Source organism: Salvia hispanica, chromosome 2 (genome assembly GCF_023119035.1).
Source record: "Salvia hispanica cultivar TCC Black 2014 chromosome 2, UniMelb_Shisp_WGS_1.0, whole genome shotgun sequence".
Lineage (NCBI taxonomy): Eukaryota > Viridiplantae > Streptophyta > Magnoliopsida > Lamiales > Lamiaceae > Salvia > Salvia hispanica.
In genome coordinates, this window is record NC_062966.1 from 11,793,548 (window position 1) to 11,813,505 (window position 19,958).

The window sequence follows — 19,958 nt, forward strand, 5'->3', positions numbered from 1 at the left end:
ATCCAGTCACACCCTTTATATATATCTCATGAGAATTGTGATATATTAATATCTAACCCACATTGAAGTAATTTCTAATAACAATTATATTTTTACCTATCGAACTTTTTTCCATATTTGGGAAAAATGCATTGTTAATTATTATACCCCACTTTTTTTATATTTTTACTCCATCGTATCTATTTCCATATTTAGGAAATATGCATTGTTATTTATTATACCCCACTTTTTTATGTGTATATATATATCTTCACACGCACACACAGATATACATACATCTATATATAAATCTGTAGAAGGAGAGGAAGCATTAAGGAATCAAAAATGGGGAGAGGAAAAATAGAGATTAAGAAGATCGAAAACGTGAATAGCCGTCAAGTGACGTTCTCGAAACGGCGCGGCGGATTGCTGAAGAAGGCCAACGAGTTGGCCGTTCTCTGCGACGCTCAGGTCGCCGTTGTCATCTTCTCCGGCACCGGAAAACTCTATGAGTTCGCCAGTTCTTGGTATCTTCATCTTTTTCCTCCGGTTTAATTTTTTTTTTTTTTTTTTTTTTTAAGGAAAATTTCTAGAATGGGAAAGGATGGATACAGCTGTTGATACGAATTGGGATTGGTTGATTTCTTTTGATCTTGTTGCAGATTAATATTTTTACATAATGATGTTTAAATTTTATAAGAATTAGAAAATTAATTATGTAATACTAGTAGTAACTGATTTTATGTAAGGCAGTAGTTAGTGGTTACTTGGAGATCCCAATTTAATTTGATTGGGCTATTTAGGTTTGGGCTTCTCTTTTTTTTTGGTTGGGTGGAGGCTAAACAACCAACACCGAATTGTGCGGTTTTTCGATTTTAATTTATTTGTAAATATTTTTTAGGAGAGCAATACTTCTCTAGGCGCGCGATCTCGTTACGCGCTGCCATTAACTAAGCATTAACTACAGAATTTGATTATTAATTAAGTTTTAATTAGAATGATTAAGTGTTAATCGAGGTTCTTGAATGTAATTTGGGGTGTGCACAAAAGAAGCGTAAAAGAGAATAACCCTCTTCGGATGTTTTCTTTTGGTGAAGAAATAGTGGAAAACGTATTTTTCTACTTTTCTAATAACTTTTGTATAGCTACTCTTTTACTATAGTTTATAATAGTAATGTTAGTTTTAATTTAAATTAGTAAAGTAGGTGAGATGGTGAGAAAAAGTAATTACTAATTGTGATGTATTGATAGTAAAAAAATGAAATCTGTATAAAGAGAATTTTTTATAAACGAATAATATAACTAATTTTATGGTTGAAAAAATATCACTATTAATTGTGGATAGAAGGAGTAATAAATTATTGATGTGATAATATTTTTTTTTCTAGCTATCTAGTGGTGTTCCTTACTTTTCTTTTTGCAACCAAAGATTAATCCCATGTTTAAATTATGCATTAAATTTTGGGAATTATAAAGTAATAAAAAAAGAGTATTAAATGATTGATTATTTTCTAAGATCCAAATGTTACGTAGTATTCCTCCGTCCCATAGAAATAAGTCATTTTTCCTTTTTTCGTCTGTCTCGTACAAATAGTCCATTTCCATTTATGACAATCTTTTTCTCTTCTCTTTTACTTTATTATTTATAGGCCCCACCATTCACCATGCAATTTCAACTATTTTTATCTTCTCTCTCTTACTTTACCAATTAGTATGTATTAAAATTCGTGCCATATCAAATGACCTATTTCTATGAGATAGAGAGGGTATTATTTTGAGTATTAATGGGTGATGAATAATTAGTAATGTTATTTGATTGAAGCATGGAGCAAATTCTGGCGAGGTACCACCAAACCCGTGGACGCCTACAACTTGCCGCAGCAGAAGTGCAACCAGATAATCAGGTTGTTTTGGTAAGAATTTACATTAATAGTTCAACTCTTATTATTAAATAGTACTAAGTAAGTTAAATACGTGACAATAATATGTGTATCTATAAAGGACGATTAGTAGAAATAATATAATGGTAGAATATCTTGATCGATATTTTGGGCCTGAGTTGGATTAAATTTTTTGAATGGACCAAATAGCGAGAGCCCTCCTAAATTAATTATGTTGGTCTAACATTTATTTTGGCCCAATTTCAAATTATTTTAGCATGAACAACAACCGACGGTTGAGATCGAAGCCCTCAGGCATGAGATCGAAGAGCTTCATTTGATGAACAGGTACATTTTAATCTAATTGTTTTGTTTTATAATATGGGCTACATATTTATATACGCTACAAGTTTGTAAATCGAATTAAATCTAGTTTTATTTATTTGTCATTGAACATTAATTGCATGTTGAAGACGAATGATGGGAAAAGAGCTCGATGAATTGACCTACAACGAGTTGCATAAATTAGAGCATCAGCTTGCAGAAGGACTTCTCTCTATTAAAGATAGAAAAGTATGCATATATCTATTAAAATAATACTACTTATATTTGAAGTATTAACAGTTCAACTTAATTCCAACTTCAGGAGAAACTAATCTTGGAGCAGATGGAAAGATCAAATCAACAGGTATTTAATTAATTTTCATCTTTTTCATTGTTCATAGCGTAAAATAATATTTTATTTTTAATCTAATCACAGACTAAAGAAGTAGTAGTACAACTCTATCTCCATAGTGAACTTATTCAAATCCCATTTTTCATTTTTGTTATTTTATTTATACATATAGGAAAAGAAAATTGCGCTGCAAAATGAGGCCCTGCTAGAAAAGGTACTATAGTCCGAATCATGATTAGGTCTAATGATTATTTCCATCATGCTAATCAACGATCCAATTGATATATAATACTACTATTAGTAATGAACTAATTGATTAATCGGTCAATCATATTAATTATAAATTAATTATTCTTTGTGGGAAAATAATTACAGATTGAGGAGCTTAGACAGCAAGCAAGGGTAAGCAGCAATGTTGAAAATCATTTGAATTTGAGCAAAGATTGTTGCCTTAGTTCGAGTTCAATCCATGAATGGAGATCCAAGGAAGTTGCTTCAGATACTTCATTGCGTTTAGGGTATGTATAATTGTAGTATTAATATTTGGTCCTATTTATAAATGTTACTCCTATTCAATAAATTCAATTGAATCTTCATATTATTTTGCAGAATTTCACCTATTTCTGCTATTGCTTCGGAGGCTACGAAAATGCCTAAACTGGAAAAATCCAACGATGTCATGCATCTGGATTAATGCTCATCATTAGTATTTATTTTGTTTTATTTTTGCTGGTCGATCATCAAAACCTGTGGTTACAATCCTATTTTTTTTCCTTTTCAGATTTAACTTGTGAGAAAAAGATGTATACGCATGCATGCTATGATCATAATGTTTAAATTTGTGTATCATGCTTTCAACAATATTGTGTATATTTCTTTATTCTTTCACGGAATCCAGTCACATACTACATGAAATTCTTCCATATCCAACTTTCAAAAGTTGAATTGAGGAACATATTTAAAGAGAATGGGTTTTGAATGGTTTGGGTCATATTCAATTTTGACTTATTTTTCCAGTTACATTTCTTATGTTTTCATTAGCACATCATGCAAATTGCATGCATATGCTCAATCAGCATTGGAAAAGAAAATAAAAAATTAAGAAGTAGTAAAAGAATCAAGTTGCAGAAAAGGTCAACCAAGACTTTGCAATTCCTTCTTCGACTGCTCCATTCTTCAAGAGGGCAAAAAGTGTAAATAGTAATTTAGTATTATATTTGCCATAAAAATTCGTATGCATGTACTACATAGTTTATCCCTAAAAACTGCCAAAAGGCAAATAAGATAGTAGTAATTAATTTTGTATTTGTCTCTAAATAAATATTATACTACTACTACTACTACTATCTTAATTAATTTTCTAACTATCTTATTTATAAGTAGCAAGCTTCAGCTTAATATAAGTACCGTTACATATAACGCTACTTATATTAAGCTGAAGCTTGCTAATATATAGTATTACTAATTGGACATTATATTAATTAGGATATCATAAACAAAACTGGATATAAAGAGAAATTTTTTATCTAGTTTTGTAACTTTTGTTCAACATTTTTGTAAACATGCCAGAAGCAAAATCGAAACCTATGCACGGCGAATTTTCTGTTCTAGGTGCTTTAATTTATTCGACATGCGTCCCATAATTTTTAATTCCTAATAATCATGAATTATTAATTATTGCAATATATATTCATGAAATGCTAAATCTTGGTCATATTTACGTGCGTGTGTTTGTATAATTGAATTAGCCCCAAGTTATGATTAATTATAATAACAATTGTAATCTACAAATTATTCAAACATATTTAAAATAATAATCAATGCAACAAAAAAATATCTGAAGTGGTCCATCCAATCTTCATTAATATTATAAAAAACTCGATTTCTCAGTTTCCCAAAAAAAGTAATAATTTAGATACGAGGATCCTCATGATGAGAGCTCATCAACATGGTTTTAGAATAGAATTACAATATATGAATATATGGTGATAGTGGTTTTGTGGTCCTAATTCAATAATGATGATATGGTAATATAAAAAATTAAATTGGTGTACGCTTTAATTCAAGTTTTCTTTTAACTAAAAGAAGTATACAAAAGGGATTTGGTATAATATCTCTGAAGTTAATTTCTTCTTCAAATTGAAATGTATTAATATTATGTATGTTGTATATTTATTGCTAGTTTGTACTTTCAAGGGATTTGATATAAGTAACCAATTTTGGAATTGTTTCAATTTTGAAATTAAGGTATAACGTTGAGATTTGAAATGCTATTACTATTAGCAAGTGACAATGAAAGTGATTTAAAAAACACAAAAAATAGAATAACAATTAAAAACAAAACCGGTGACGACATATAATAGTTGACCGTAAAAAGGATAATTGTGGTAATAAAGAGCCCACGCGTCTAAACATGCAACTAATCTCAGCCGTAAAAATGGTAGGCCAACCAATAGGGAAATAGCCCAAATTAACTTAATATGTTTGGAACCGGCACAATTTTTTATTTAATAAATCATCCACACTAATCAAGAACCTTTATTATTATATTCTGTTATCTTTTTTTAGCTTAATCCAAATGGACAGTGACAAACTGACCTCTCAGTCTTTTTTATATGAAAAATGACTTTAATCTTTTTTATGGATGATATGTGTTAATTCATTGTATGATTACCACCATCCAATTCAAGAAATATTACGAGAAATTCATAAAAATACTTAAAGGAAAAGACATATTTATAAATAATTGAATGTTTTTATGAATAGATCGATTTAGGTCGTTGTCGATCTTTAACTACCGCCCACCATGGTGATCGTAAACAAATTAATGGTCAGCGGGAAATAATAATATTGCAAATTGTGATTAGCTAAAATATTCATTTTTTAATTAGAACTATTACGTAAGAGTGTCTCTTGATTTATAATATCCCTTTGGAGTTGTTCTATTGTCTGGGGCCCTTTCTTGAATTTGGAAAGTCTAAACTCAATTATTGGAAAAGGATTTGCGATTTCAAAATTGCAATGACTCTTAATCATATTCCCCTGTCTTAGTCTAATCTACCAATTAATTTCACTAGTTTATAGTATTATAATTGTGTTTGATATTATAACTATCTGTATCGATTGACTAAAGAACGTTAAATATTAATAGTAGTAGTACTATTAACTAGCTAAGAAGAAGGACGTAATGAACGTTTTATATCCTTTTATAATCTCAATGAAATATATACTATGGTATTTATAGAAAATGATACGAATACATCTTTATATATTTATTATTAGATCTACTTTTTGTTGATTTATTCAATATGAAAGTTGGATCGGAACGTTTTTACTAGAAGAAAGACATGAAGGCTTAAACAAGGCAAAACTGATCTTTACATTGCAAACTCATACTACATGTTTCAACTCAAAATGAAATTTCAAAATATCAAACTTTATTTTACAATCGAATTCGATATTATAAGTGATGATTTATAAAACTAGTAACTAAGAATGGCTTATAGTCATAATAAGATGTGGGGATGGTTAATGCCTGAAGTCAAAGATCTCGGGTTTGAGTTCATATTACGATCTTCAAATCTCTATTTATTTATCAATCCAAAATAAGAGAGGGGAGATGAGGGAATTGGCGCGCACGTGTATCATAGTTAATGGGCAGAAAGGGTCCAAATGTGATTATTAAAATATGGATATGCAAGACAATTATGGATTTTGCATATAAATAAGCACCATTGATGAAACCATTATCACAAACCTCCACACTCCCCCTTTATATTTAAAACCATCATCATGCCTGTCCCCTCCCTCAATTAATCACCATTTCTTCTTCTCTCCTCTCAAACCTTGTTGAAAATATAAAACTCCCATTTTCAACATTCTCCAAAAGAAACCTCCCCTTCATTAGTACTATTTCTTGATCACTAGTGAAAACACACACACACTACAATATTCAATGGTTACTTGTTGATTTTCTTAATCACACCTATACAACATTATAGAATTTCTTGATATTTAGTGAGAAAACACACACACACACACACAGATAAAAAAAGTCCATGATGAAGCATGAGCAAATAGTAATGGCAAGTCTTCCAAGAAGCAGCAGCTGCAAGAGCACAAGCAAGATCATCCCAGCCAACTACACCCGCTCCTCCGGCGCCGGCGATGGCTTCTACCAAAAAGCCCTGGTCCGCCGCCCCGCCCACCAAACCCGCAGCAGCGGCGTGTCCACCTTCCTCCGCTCCCTCATCTCCATCTTCACCATCCCAGCCTGCCGCTGGCTCCACATGCCCACCCACCTCACCGTCCCGCCCTCCCTCGGCCGCAAGGTCACGGGCACCCTCTTCGGGTACCGCCGCGGCCACGTCAGCTTCGCGGTCCAAGACGACCCCCGCTCGGAGCCCGTCCTCCTCATCGAGCTCGCCCTCTCCACCTCCACCCTGGTCAAGGAGATGTCGTCGGGGCTGGTCAGGATCGCGCTCGAGTGCGAGAAGGGCCGAGGGAGCTCGCAGCGCCTCTTCGCGGAGGCCGCGTGGACGATGTACTGCAACGGGAGGAAGTGCGGCTACGCGGCGGCCAGGGACTCGACGGACTCCGACCGCCACGTGCTGCGGACGGTGCAGAGCGTGTCGGTGGGGGCGGGGGTGATTCCGGTGGTGGACGACGGGACCGCGCCGGAGGGGGAGCTGCTCTATATGAGGGCCCGCTTCGAGAGGGTGGTCGGCAGCCGTGACTCCGAAGCTTTCTACATGTTGAATCCAGATGGAAATGGTGGGCCCGAGCTCAGTATTTTTTTGCTCAGAATTTGATTTTCTTTTTCTTTTATGAAAATATATGGTTTGCTTGTTGGGGTCATGAAATAAATTGAGGTGTTACTATGTATTATAAAAATAGAAAGAACATGTTACGTTGCGCTTTGCTCTTTGTGATTTGTACTGGATTTTTATTTAACCACTGCTTATTTGATCTCACGCAATTATATACTCCTAGTAAAACTTGGAATTGCTATTACTCAAGGTAATGAAAGTGAAGGTGGAATACATAGTGTTGATGATTATGTGGTGGGGGAAGCACTATCAATATGTATGAGAGTCTCACTACACTAATTAGTGTTTATCAACTTTCCCACAAAACACGGGGGAAACAAAATGATTATAAAACTTAAAATCATCCACAGATAAAATCTATTATTAGAACTAGGAATCCTAATTCATGACAAGCCAAGATAATACTATTCGATAAGATCCCCACCCATATATATAATGTATTATCACTTAATTTGTAATCCTAATTATTACCCTTAGTAATAGGCTTTTGTTGCACAATAAATTACACTACTAGGAGGTGAATTCATTTCCACACACCACCAGGCACCAACAAGTACATGTTTGCACTTTAAATTTGATTATACTAATATAATATTAGGATATCTGTGGCAACTACTTATGGGTAGCTAGCTATAAACTGCATCTATTTGTCATCCCATAGGCCATAACCTTAAAAGAATTATACCCTTGTTAGGTTGCATTATCTGTAGAGTATTCAATTTATGATGGAGGTTACAAGGACCACGATTTTGTGATTACTAAAATGCTGTATAGTGATTGTATGTATCTCTCAATTATAAACTATTGCTGTAATACATTTACAAGAACTTATAATTGATTTGAAAGCCCTACTTTTGCACATGGTAAGAATAATTTGGATCTAGAAAGATACTATTCACCTAAAAGTAGTAATAAAATAAAGAGAAAATTTGAAGAGAAATGACAAACGAGCTGTGTTGGGATTCAGAGGTGTGGACAACATTTGTTTAGGGATTAAATAATTTTGGTTTTTTGTATGCATAAATTTCTCGTAGCTTATATCCATGCGTGTTATTTTTTTAGTTTTAAATCTGTTTGTATACTCCAATTGTGATGATTAAATATTACTCCGTACTAGATAGTTCACATAGAAGACGTGGCTTAATCTTGATCAATACACCATTAACAAGCAACGTGGCTAAATTTTAATGGTCATATATAAGCATAATTGAGTACTTGAGTAGAATTAGTTATTTCTGTAAATATTGCGGTGCACTCGAATGTAAATTTAAGTAGCTTTTCAAACATTCAAATACTAGACTTGATAAATTTCGCAAAACTAGCTCAAAAGGTCGAAAATTGTATTCTTGTAAATCTTATTGTTACTTGAAAATTCAATCTACTTCAAGTTGTTATATTATATGGATTTAAAGCAATAAATATTATCCAAAATTTTCAATGAATTTTACAAAAAAGAAGCGATACAAGCCGAAGAATAACAAGTTGAAGCTCGAAAAATAGAAAGAGCGGTTTTGTTTGTACACTTGAATTTCGAAATATACAATCGCAATGGCAAAAGAAATGACATACTATCTTTTTTCTGTTTTTTTCTTCTGCAAGTAAATGGTATATTTGAATAGCCAATTCTTACACATCAAAATTGAGTCACACATAGCCAATGAATAAAACAAGGTACCTACTGCAAACGAAGCTCAGCTTCTTCTTCCTTATTTATTTGCTTCAATGAATTCTCTGTACTCTTTCTTCATCTTCACACCCGATACAGTCCTGCAAATTCAATCAATATCAAGATAAACAGAAACATAAACATATGTTTCTCAACTTCCTCAGATTCGTTATGGTGGTGGCCTCATCAACGACAACATTTTAGGTTCTAATAACATATGATGGTTTGCTAAGGCGCTCATTTTCCATGTGCGAAGAAGCTATTTAGATAGATATGAAAATTGTGGTTGGTGCTATGTCTGAGGTGAATGCAATAGGTTATGTACAGAAAGGAGTCAGAAATATGGATGGTTATAGCAAAACATGCCATCTTTGAGCCTTCCAATTTAACCAACCTGATCATTTCCTTGTTCTTGAAAAATTGTACACAAGGTGTGCCCATGATTCCTGCGGCCTCAGCTATCTCTGGATCTTCCTCAATGTCAATCTCAACCAAATGGACATGCTGGTTGAATTCATCTATGACCTGCCATATCAAGGTAAAAGTATCAAGGTAAAAGCATTTGTAATTTGATATGCAACGATTACAAAAACTTTCATCATCACGATATACAATCATCTTCTTTATTATTGATTAAAACTAGTTGTTCTCTGTCTCCATCTATTTTATTTTATTTTAAATCTTTTTATGTATATTATGCATTTGCAATTAATTTTTCTATTAAACCAAAAACATCAAGAGAGTCTGAACCCAAAACATCTGCACTGTAGATTATAGAATGAGAAATATACCTTGCTAAGAATTGGTTTCAATGTTCTACAAGGACCACATGTTGGTGATGTGTAAAGCACACATACAAGTCTCGGGCTTTCATGGTACAGCTTCCGTAGAGCATACTGGAAGGAGAAGGAAAAATCATAAAATCATATTATTGACTGAACAAGCAGACAAATAAATGAGCTTCTCTTGAATTGGAAAATTCTTACCTGACCCCTGTGCTTTGTTATTGTCATATCAAAACCTTCTTGAACATCTCTGTCAGTGAATTCTTTCTTAACCTCTTCGGTAACAGGCTGTACACAGCAGAAATATAAGATAATTTTCACCAGCAAAGACTAAAGTGTACCAACTAGACTAAACGTTACTAGCTGAGATCGTCCACAAGAACTCAAGTAGAGACACAAATTAACTCAAAAGACAACTTTTTCAATTGTTAGTTTTCGCTTAATCAATACTAATGAAAGTTGAAGTCTGATGTAGCAATGGTAGTAGCTTGCCTGGTGAAATTCAATCAGCAGATTTTCGCTTGTGAGGTATCTTTCAACAGAGAGAGCAGCAATGCATCCCGATCCAGCCGCAGTTACTGCCTGCCTCCACTCATGATCCTATTAACAGATAACATATAAAATCGTAGTCAATGAGATTTTTACAAGGCCACAATGAGATTACAAGGCCATACTTCAGAATCAAGAAATATACAATAACATGATGGATGAAACTGTACAAAATTTAAATTGCATACCATAAAGCATGACAGCATATCCGTGAGAAATTAGAGATGAATGCAACTGTACAAATTTATAAGTGCATACTCATGCATTCAGCCTACGGAAGATTTCATCAGGACTCTGATTTGTATACTTCATAGAGATATATGTCTGATCAAAGATAAAAAATTCAAAATAACGTTGAAAGTAGGATCATACAATACATTATAAAAGCACAAATAGAATGACTAATACTCTTAATAATACAAACTGTAGGTTTCTGAAACATTTCAAGACTTCAAGAAGTGTTTATTCAGCCATAGTAATAACTATGCTGCTGGTTAAGTTTTCTCCACTGGGACCAAAGAAATGTTCATGACGTCAACAGACAGAAGAGAATGGTGATTTAAGGTTTTTGCAATAAAATCCGTTGGTTTGCGGCTTGTTAATTATCTGAGGTACACAAGTCACACAACTGACAAACTTGTAAAGTCATAGAGTACAATCAAGAAAGACCAGGGTACTCAATCTAGAATAGCTTTATTTAGGGTTTCGTTGCAGAAAGCATATCTTTAGTCAAGTGCAATAAAGATATCAAGGTAATGCGTCAGAGGACCTATGCAATACTATACCTGCACATCACCGGCGGCAAATAAACCCTCTACTGAAGTTTTAGCAGAACCTTCCTGGACCAAAACATAGCCAGTGGAGTCGAGATCAACCTGGCCTTCCAATAACTGGCTATTCGGTGAATGACCTATCCCATAAAACAAGCCCTTCACTTCCAAAACAGACTCCTCACTACTGTCAATCTTCCTGACCAATATGCCTGACATCTGCCCTTTGTTGTTGCTCACAACATCCAGTGCTTCTGTATTGAAGTGGACGGTGACATTTGGATTGTTAAGTACTCTGAAACATTCGCCATAATCAACCTGTTAAACAAACATTCAGGTAGTTGAAACTTAAAAAACATTGCTGATTAGTAATTGAATGGGCCCAAAAGAACAGTCAGTAATATTCATCTATAGAAGCCATAAGTAGAATCACAGCATTCTTTTTTTCTCATAAATATGTCCTGATGGTAATATAGGCAGTTTTACCTACAAATGCTATTTGCAGTTCTAAAATGCTATACTAATTTATACAGTGAGGTAAGTATAGCATATTCTCAAAACACTAAGGAGGTGCTTGGTAAGATGAAATGGAATAAGGGGCGGATGGAATGGAATGACAAACCTTAGGAGATTTTATGCTTGGTATGCACAAGGAATACGAAAGGAAAGGAATCATGATTCCTTGATTGATTACATTCCCTATGATTGGTAGGAAAAAATAAACTTATTTTGTATTACCGTACTACCAATTTTTCTTTTTTTTTTCTTATATATTCCAGAGAAAATATAGAGAGTGTTCACAGAGGTGTGATTCAATTATGGAAGAGATGTCCTAAACTTTCAAAGGCTGTACTTGTCAAGTTACAAAATGTATGAGGGTCTTTTAGTCATAAAATAACTTTAGAAGGATTAGGAATGGCTAATAGCATGGGCTGAAGAAGGAATTAGTATTCCTAATCTAGTACTAGGAATTGTGATTCATAAGAAAAAAAATACTAATAAACAAAGGTATCAAATAGAGGTAAGAACGACCATTCCATTCCCTCCTTAACACACTTGTAGAAGCAAAAAGTCCACCACAAAACGTCAAAAGATACATTGCAGAGGTACATATGTATTCAGTGCTTACCTATCTTGCATTGCTTTTGATGCCCTAAGATGGTCCTTACGAACAAGTAAGTGAACATGACGAGCATACTTAGTCAAGTACAGAGCTTCCTCAGTAGCTGTATCACCTCCACCAACCACAGCAAGGACCTGGCCTTTAAACAATGGGGATGCTCCATCACAAATAGCACACGCACTAATTCCTCGACACCAGAATTCTTCTTCTCGAGGCAATCCCAGTCTCCTTGCAGTAGCTCCAGTAGCATAGATAATACTGTGGCAATTTACCTGGAAAGACAAGACGGGATTCTATAATAGGCTCAAGGTTCTTTGAAAAATTGAGCCGGAGATACACCCAATCAAAGAATGTAGTAAATGCTGAACTTAATTCATATATGAAATGCAGAGAGACAGATGAGGAAAGGAATCAATATATCCTAGATCATTGTGTCTAGATACGTTAGACATCGAACGAAAGCCTTAGCACACATGCAAAAAATGTGGAATTAATGATATAGAAATGCCGTATGATGTGAATCACTAACTAAAGATGGTAAAAAATGTAACATTTTTCATTATGATTTGACCTACATTTTACTGCAACAATAACACCGGATACTTCATGCAATTATTCGAAGCAAACTACATTAGGCCATGTAAAACAAATATTGAAAGCTTAGTTTTCAAAATTGGAGGTTTGGCTTTTAAAGAAGATGATGAATGATCAACAACACAAGAGTGCTCCACCAGATATCAATCTTAAAGAAATGAAAACCACCAAAACAAGCATCACCTTGCGTTCACTACTTTTCACAGTAAAGGGTCTGTTTTTCAAATCAATGAATTCCACATCTTCTTGATGTAATTCTGCTCCCCAGCGCTCAGCTTGTTTCCGCATCCTGGTCAAATAAACACAGTCAACATCTGGACTATTTTCTGTCAGAAAAAGGATCATTAAGAACCTCTTCATGGCATGATCAGGCCAGTAGCAGTTCTTGATTTCAGTTACCTATCCATCAAGTCTGGACCCGTTATTCCCTCTGGAAAGCCGGGGAAGTTTTCCACTTCAGTTGTGGTCATCAATTGTCCTCCCGGAACACCACCTACCTGAAATCCCTCAAACACAACTGGCTTCAGGTTGGCTCTAGCCGCATATATAGCTGCCGTGTATCCTGCTGGACCTGATCCTATTATTACCACATTCTCAATTCCCCCAGCTGCAAAAGAGAGATATTGGCTGCATTAAGAGTCATGTAAAAAAACGGATAGGCATTTCTGTTTTAGGAAAAATGGAACAGAACCCCGCTCAAATTTAAGATAGACGAATCTAAGCACAATAACCTCAATCTCTCTCTCTCTGAACATAGAAGAGTCGAAGCACGTGAACATGAACATCAAACATAATGAGTGGCATGCCCTAACTTGAAGGATTTCTACAATCTATAGTCACTCATGATAATACACACGATTGCCAACAATGAAACTCAACAATGCTTACATAATATCGAATCTCTCAATCAAGGTCTTCAGAACTCTAACACAACACGCAATCATAAATATAAGCTCATAAACGCAAATTAAGCATGCAAAATAATCACTAATTAACTCAGTCAAAAACAGTCAAAATCGCACAAATCCAATCTCCCCAACAAAATAAACGCACCCGAAGAAGTCGGCTGCTCCTCCCCCGAACTCGCCGCCGCGACGGCGAGGCGGAACGGAGAGCTGCCAATCCGGCCGGAGAATCCGGCGGCTCGGCGGCGGTTGAAGGCGGCGGCGCCCTTGAGGAAGATAAAATTGCTCCGAGAAGGAAGGAGAGTGGAAGGAGAGGTGGCCATTGGTGAGAGATACGAAGAAGTGGTAAGTGGCCGAGCTGAGATTGGAAATCCGAATTGAGGTCCGGCACCGGAAACGATGCCGTTTGTTATCTTGGGGTGGAGGCAGCAGGGACTCACTGCCATTGGTTACGAATATACGACGATACTATCTCCTACACAAATACAAATACACCCATTTTCACATTCACCAGTCATTCCATTCCAAATCTTTAATCTTTTCCGTCCCAAAACATTATTCTTTTTTTTTATCACAAAAATTACTTGTTTTTCATTTTTGATAATTCTCTATAATAAGATTTGTCCTTTTTCTCTCATTACTATTGTAATTTGTAAAGACTATTGATACTATTTGATAGTGAACATATGATATATCTATAGCTTTTCTGGATTTTGTAATTCGTTACTATATAATTTTGGAATTAATATAAAATTGGATAAATTATTTTTATAAGAGAATTATACAGTCAATTCAAATTAACACGGTCTACTCTACTTATTTGAAAATTGAATGTCATGCATTGTGTTTAATTAATAATATCTTGGTAATTGCTTTAGATAAATAGCTGATTTTGAACGTATTCACATCTAAATATAAACTGTACTTATCAATTGGTAATTATTACTTTATATCAATAGCTGATTTTGAAGGTATTCACAACGCATCATCGGTTGTCCAACATTTATGCGTGTTTAATTATTAAAATAAAATTTATTGTAATATAAAGTAAACAGGTAGACAAATTTATTGATAATTTGATATAACAACAGATTGATTACAATTTAGGCTTGGTTCATAAATATCCCACTCCAACCCATACTGGTAAGAGGCCCAAAATTGATTAGTTGCAAAGGGCCTGGTTTTGTGTATTTACTAGTAATACTTAATTATATTTTCACCGTTTTGATTTTTATATATATTTAAATTAATTATAGTTTATAATCTGAACTTTCATCAATTTCAAGTTAATTAAAGTCGCGACTCTGATTTATTCTTTAACATAGCTTGAACGTTCAAAATTTTTATATTGATACTCAATTTTAACTTTTTATGTATAGTCATAACTCACAACTTTCAATCTTTTAAAAGTTATAGGCTTAATTTTAAGAAAGTTTTCAATTATAGTAAAGTAAACAAGTTCAACTTCGAAAATATGACTGATGATAATTGATAAGTAAAATTGGTTAAATTGGTCTCCTTTGCTCCATCTACAACATGAGGGCTTTAAATGAATTTAAAGAATAATTGGTTTGTCAAATTTGTGAAAGCTTATTATGCTCTACATTTCTCAATATGCTCTACATTTGCTTATTATGCTTTTTATAAAACTAAATTTTCATTCGGGAGGTGCAAAAAATATTATGTGTACTAATATACTCCATTAGTTTTTATTTCTCAATTGAGTTTTTTTTTTTTCTCTTTTTTAAAAAAGAGGATATAAATTTTAATTTTTTATATGGTTAATTTCTAATACGTATATTAGTTCGAAAGAGAGTGCATCTTAAAAAACTGAATTGCTATTCGTTGTTATATTGGAATTCAAGAATTTTTATGGTGATATCAAACAATGCACTAAATATTATCTTCTGTTGGTACATTTATATCGTGAAAAAATTGTAGTAATTGTATATATAAATCAAAACTAGGTTGGTGAAATTTGTGATGGCTTCACAAATGATAGACCGGGCGTGTTTCATAAATTGGTAATACCAAGATAGAAAATTATATATGTATATTTATAATTATTTGTTATCATAGTTAAACTTAACTCAAAGCCTAGTATAAGACAAAGATCGTATCCAATCTTACCAAAATTATAACTTTAATCATATTTATGTAACCCACCAATTTGTCAAGTGAAGCCATGTTATATAATTATACTATACAAATTTAGATTTTTTCTTTTCAATCAAACAACAACGAGAAAAATCATATTTTTGCATATCTTGACATGAAGCCTGTATTTCTTATCTTGTTTTACATATCTTCTCATATCCCACCTTTTTTATCAAACGAGTTTATGTCTAATGATAAATTGAAATCTGTTGTTATGGTTTTCTATTCGCTCTAATTATTTAGTAGTAACTAAGAACTACTATGTCAATTTTACAGTGCGCATTTTATTAGACATCTCATATATGGAATACAAAAAATATATTATTAATACAGTCCCGTGATGAGACATATAGAGTTGATGGACATTAATTAACTTAAATTAATTTACACTTAATCATGATACAGTTGATAAAACTTAAACAAAATAGTGATAGACCCATCACCCATCCAATTACCAAACTGTCGGAAGATTATAGTAGTTCAAACAATAATTACATTGGATATTTAATTTGACTATGCTCAATGTTATTCCCATATCAAATAAAGTAATTGTACTTTTCCGACAGTGAGAGTATACATCATATAAGGTTATAGGACTCTATTATCCTAAACAAACAAATTAACAATTTTGTTTTGGAAGTAGAAGTGCAATGTATCTCCATGCAGAAATTTTAAACATGTACAGTGAATAAATAAACAAAAGTCCACAACTTTGACGAAGTATATGTAGGGGCTTGGATCCCCTGGAAGAATCAGGAGATGTTATTCTTCACATTCCAATTTTTTAAAATTTTTATTTTTTTATTAAGTATTATATTTTAAGTTTAAAAAATGAGGTAATGAGGAACAGCATTCCCTGCTGTGATTCCTCCACGGCAGGGGATCCAAGCCCGTATATGTAGTTGTTTCAACTCAATTGTCTCAAAGTGACTCTGAATATTCCGAATAAACGTAATGCTTCGCCATCAATATAAGTCAATTTTAATTTTACGGCTATGATAATCATACTAGCAATATGGATAAACGAATAATTTTATGCTGAAGTTTTATTATAACTATTGATATTTATTTTATTTGAAGTAAAAAAGAAAAGAGTCATATAATGATGTAAAAAAGAGTCATTTAACTTAGTGGTACTATCGTTTTATCCGCGTGTGATCTATCAAACTGAATATCGGGTTTTAGAAAAATAATAGTATCAATATCATCACAAATTAAAGTAATATTCACGTACTAATTAGGGGTATCGAATAAGTTTTCAAGTATTACTCAATCGGTCTCGAAACTCGTCAAGTTGTATACCTGATACCCGAAATTATTGAGTGTAGATGCGGGATCGGATAGTGCTATATCATTGAAATATTATGTATTGGGTGTACCTAATCTAGTATCAGGTATATCGATTTATATTGAATTACTCGATAAATTAGAAATTTACCCACATAACATAAATGTTTAACATTTTAGATTTCAATTTTCAAATTTTCTTATATCATGTTTTACAGTCAACTATAATTTTGTAACTTATGTTCTCACTCGTGTTCTTATTTTGAATTCCCACCTTTGGTCTCTGGTCATTTGCTATAACTTCAGCTTCATATCACTTCATTTTGCGACAGTCCTCACCTCGTTTGGCGCTAGACCGCTAATCGATAAAGCTTCACGAAGAGACCCTCATCTCACTATCATGTTTCTACTTTTCAATTTTTATGATGAATTAGGCGACTCAAAATAAGATAGTACTGTAATACTCTATAAAGCATGTAACGGATTGGAATTCAAAGTTCATGTTCATGAATAGTGAATACTCCATATATGTTCCTAAATTTTAAGTTTTGATATTCGTATATCCAATTAATAATAATTGATTTACAATCTTTTACTATGTTCCTAAATTTACAATAGTCTGACTCAAATTTGTGAATATTTTGAAATTTGTATTTTTTTTCTTGGTTGATTATATTTATACAGAAGAATAAACTTGTCTAATAATATACCTAAAATTCAAAATACAGGTTGGGTGATCGGGGAGGGGGGGCAGGAGGGGGCGGTCGCCCCCTCCGTGCGACTATTTTTCCCTTATCTGGACGTAAAAATACCATGTTCGCCCCCTCCGTTTGCCTCCGGCGTCGCCCCGAACAACGAAAAAATAGCTATGTCCGCACTAAATCAAGCTAATACTATATATTCCGCCTAGGGGTGGGTAGGTACGGTATACCTTACCGAAACCACCATACCGTATACCTTACCTTAAATACGGCATGCGAAAAAGTCATACCTTTACCTTACCAAAGTTTTCGGTATACCGGACTTTGGTATACCTTATTTTCAATATGAAGAATTTCCATACCGATACCGTACCGAACTTCGGTATAACTTACTTTTGCGATAGTACCTAACTTTCAACGTCAACTAAAATAGAAAATTAGAGTTTTTAGAATATTATTTATATTTTATAATTTCAAAAATAAATTAAATATAATTTATTCATAATTATATTTATATTTCACAGTAGATTTTATAATTTTAAAATATATAAAATATATTTTATATATAATTGTGTTTATATTTTTGTGGTATATACCTTAATTTATGGTATATACCGAATTTCGGTATGGGGCGGTATACCGCGGTATTTGAAAATTCATACCGTTACCTTACCGGAATCTTTCGGTAAGGTATCATACCGTACCGAAAGTCACGGTATACCAAAAATTCGGTATTTTCGGTATTTTTTCGGTACGATAAGGCCGGTATTTCGGCATTTCGGTATTTTTCCCCAGCCCTAATTCCGCCCCCTCCGTTTCCGAATCCTGGATCCGCCACCATGTTCGATCGTGTTGGGAAAATCAACAAAAATCGGGTGCAGGTTTCCACATCACCACTGCAGATACATCTTGATTTTCCAATTTATGTTATGAATTATACATGCATGGTTTGAATTTTCAGATTTTCATTTGTCTCGTGTAATTAATGTGTTTATATGCATACAAAAAAAAGAGGGAGAAAATTGATGTCAAGAATGCTCAGCTGCCCAACTAAATTAAGAACTTTCTAATACGTTCACATTTTTCTATTATTCCGTAGACAAAAATAAATAAATAAAAAACGCGGTTATCATGCTACGATGACTAGTGGGCTAGTGGCTAGGTTAATCGGTAAATATTGGCTTATTCCTTTTTTTTATAAATGTGAAAAATCAATGATGTATCTGATAATTTGAATTATTAGTGATTCATATGGACATATGGTATTATATTACACCATATGGGATTGAATAACGTAAATTGAATTTAAAGCTGAATACAGAGTCGTCCAACACGTAATTGACGTGGTTCGAAGATTCATCATTTTCCACTTACCAAATTCTACAAAATTTCGATTTTATATCTCTATCTCTTGTTTCGTGATTTTTTATTAATCCTTATCTTGATTGCCATGATATGAAGAGTTGGACTGAACTCTTCGTTGTCCTGATTTTTAGGGTACCTATTTAAATTAATTAAACCTCACACTGTCGTACATATTCGTTTAACTTCCCCTTGCAGTCCACCAAAATTGAACGAGCATCAGTTATTCTTTATTCATGAAGCAATCAAGCAATAATTAACACTAGTGCATAGAGGTAAATCTTGACTCGTCGAATGATGTGATATATTAATGCTCTGTTTAATAATATAATGATTATGATTATCGAAGTATCATTACAAAAATCATGAACTGTAGCGAGACCATTCAGCGAGCAGTTTGTGAGTAACGATGAAAACTAAAAATATAATAATAATTATACGATAATAAAAACAATATTATAATAATTATTATATTTTTAATTAATAAAAGATATATTTTTTGTTTTATTTTTAGTTTAACGTTTGAATTAAATAATTTAAAATTCTTAATATTGTTCCAAACACGGAAAAGTAAAGTTGTTAAGAATCATATTCCTATAAATCATTTTCCCTGTCAACTTTAATTCTCGTCAAATAAACATCACCTATAAGTATTTCTGAGTGAGTGAGAAATTGCTTTGATACTTGATTTTACT

The 19,958-nt window shown here is 33.3% G+C and overlaps 3 protein-coding genes across 5 annotated transcripts; 2 read left to right on the forward strand and 1 right to left on the reverse strand.

Annotated features, from left to right (window-relative positions):
• Positions 1–293: 293 nt before the first annotated feature.
• On the forward strand, positions 294–3,458 carry LOC125203132 (MADS-box transcription factor 23-like). 3 transcript variants are annotated; one of them, XM_048101423.1, is made up of 8 exons: positions 294–506; positions 1,802–1,892; positions 2,137–2,207; positions 2,333–2,432; positions 2,506–2,547; positions 2,708–2,749; positions 2,911–3,053; positions 3,145–3,458. In XM_048101423.1, the coding sequence occupies exons 1-8, from the start codon at positions 325–327 to the stop codon at positions 3,227–3,229; spliced, it is 756 nt and encodes a 251-aa protein (XP_047957380.1). In that variant the 5' UTR covers positions 294–324; the 3' UTR covers positions 3,230–3,458. The 3 variants fall into 3 exon arrangements, with proteins under 3 accessions (XP_047957380.1, XP_047957381.1, XP_047957382.1); XM_048101424.1 differs by having other exon boundaries at positions 1,802–1,883; XM_048101425.1 differs by lacking the exon at positions 2,708–2,749.
• A 2,840-nt stretch (positions 3,459–6,298) lies between these two features.
• On the forward strand, positions 6,299–7,454 carry LOC125204570 (protein MIZU-KUSSEI 1). The gene has a single exon (XM_048103256.1). The coding sequence runs from the start codon at positions 6,594–6,596 to the stop codon at positions 7,344–7,346; it is 753 nt and encodes a 250-aa protein (XP_047959213.1). The 5' UTR covers positions 6,299–6,593; the 3' UTR covers positions 7,347–7,454.
• A 1,383-nt stretch (positions 7,455–8,837) lies between these two features.
• Positions 8,838–14,238, reverse strand: LOC125207611 (thioredoxin reductase NTRC). The gene is made up of 10 exons (XM_048107019.1): positions 13,905–14,238; positions 13,251–13,458; positions 13,035–13,140; positions 12,264–12,529; positions 11,150–11,429; positions 10,308–10,415; positions 10,017–10,103; positions 9,822–9,926; positions 9,425–9,555; positions 8,838–9,131 (listed from the first exon to the last, which is right to left on the reverse strand). The coding sequence occupies exons 1-10, from the start codon at positions 14,200–14,202 to the stop codon at positions 9,071–9,073; spliced, it is 1,650 nt and encodes a 549-aa protein (XP_047962976.1). The 5' UTR covers positions 14,203–14,238; the 3' UTR covers positions 8,838–9,070.
• Between the last annotated feature and the right edge of the window lie 5,720 nt (positions 14,239–19,958).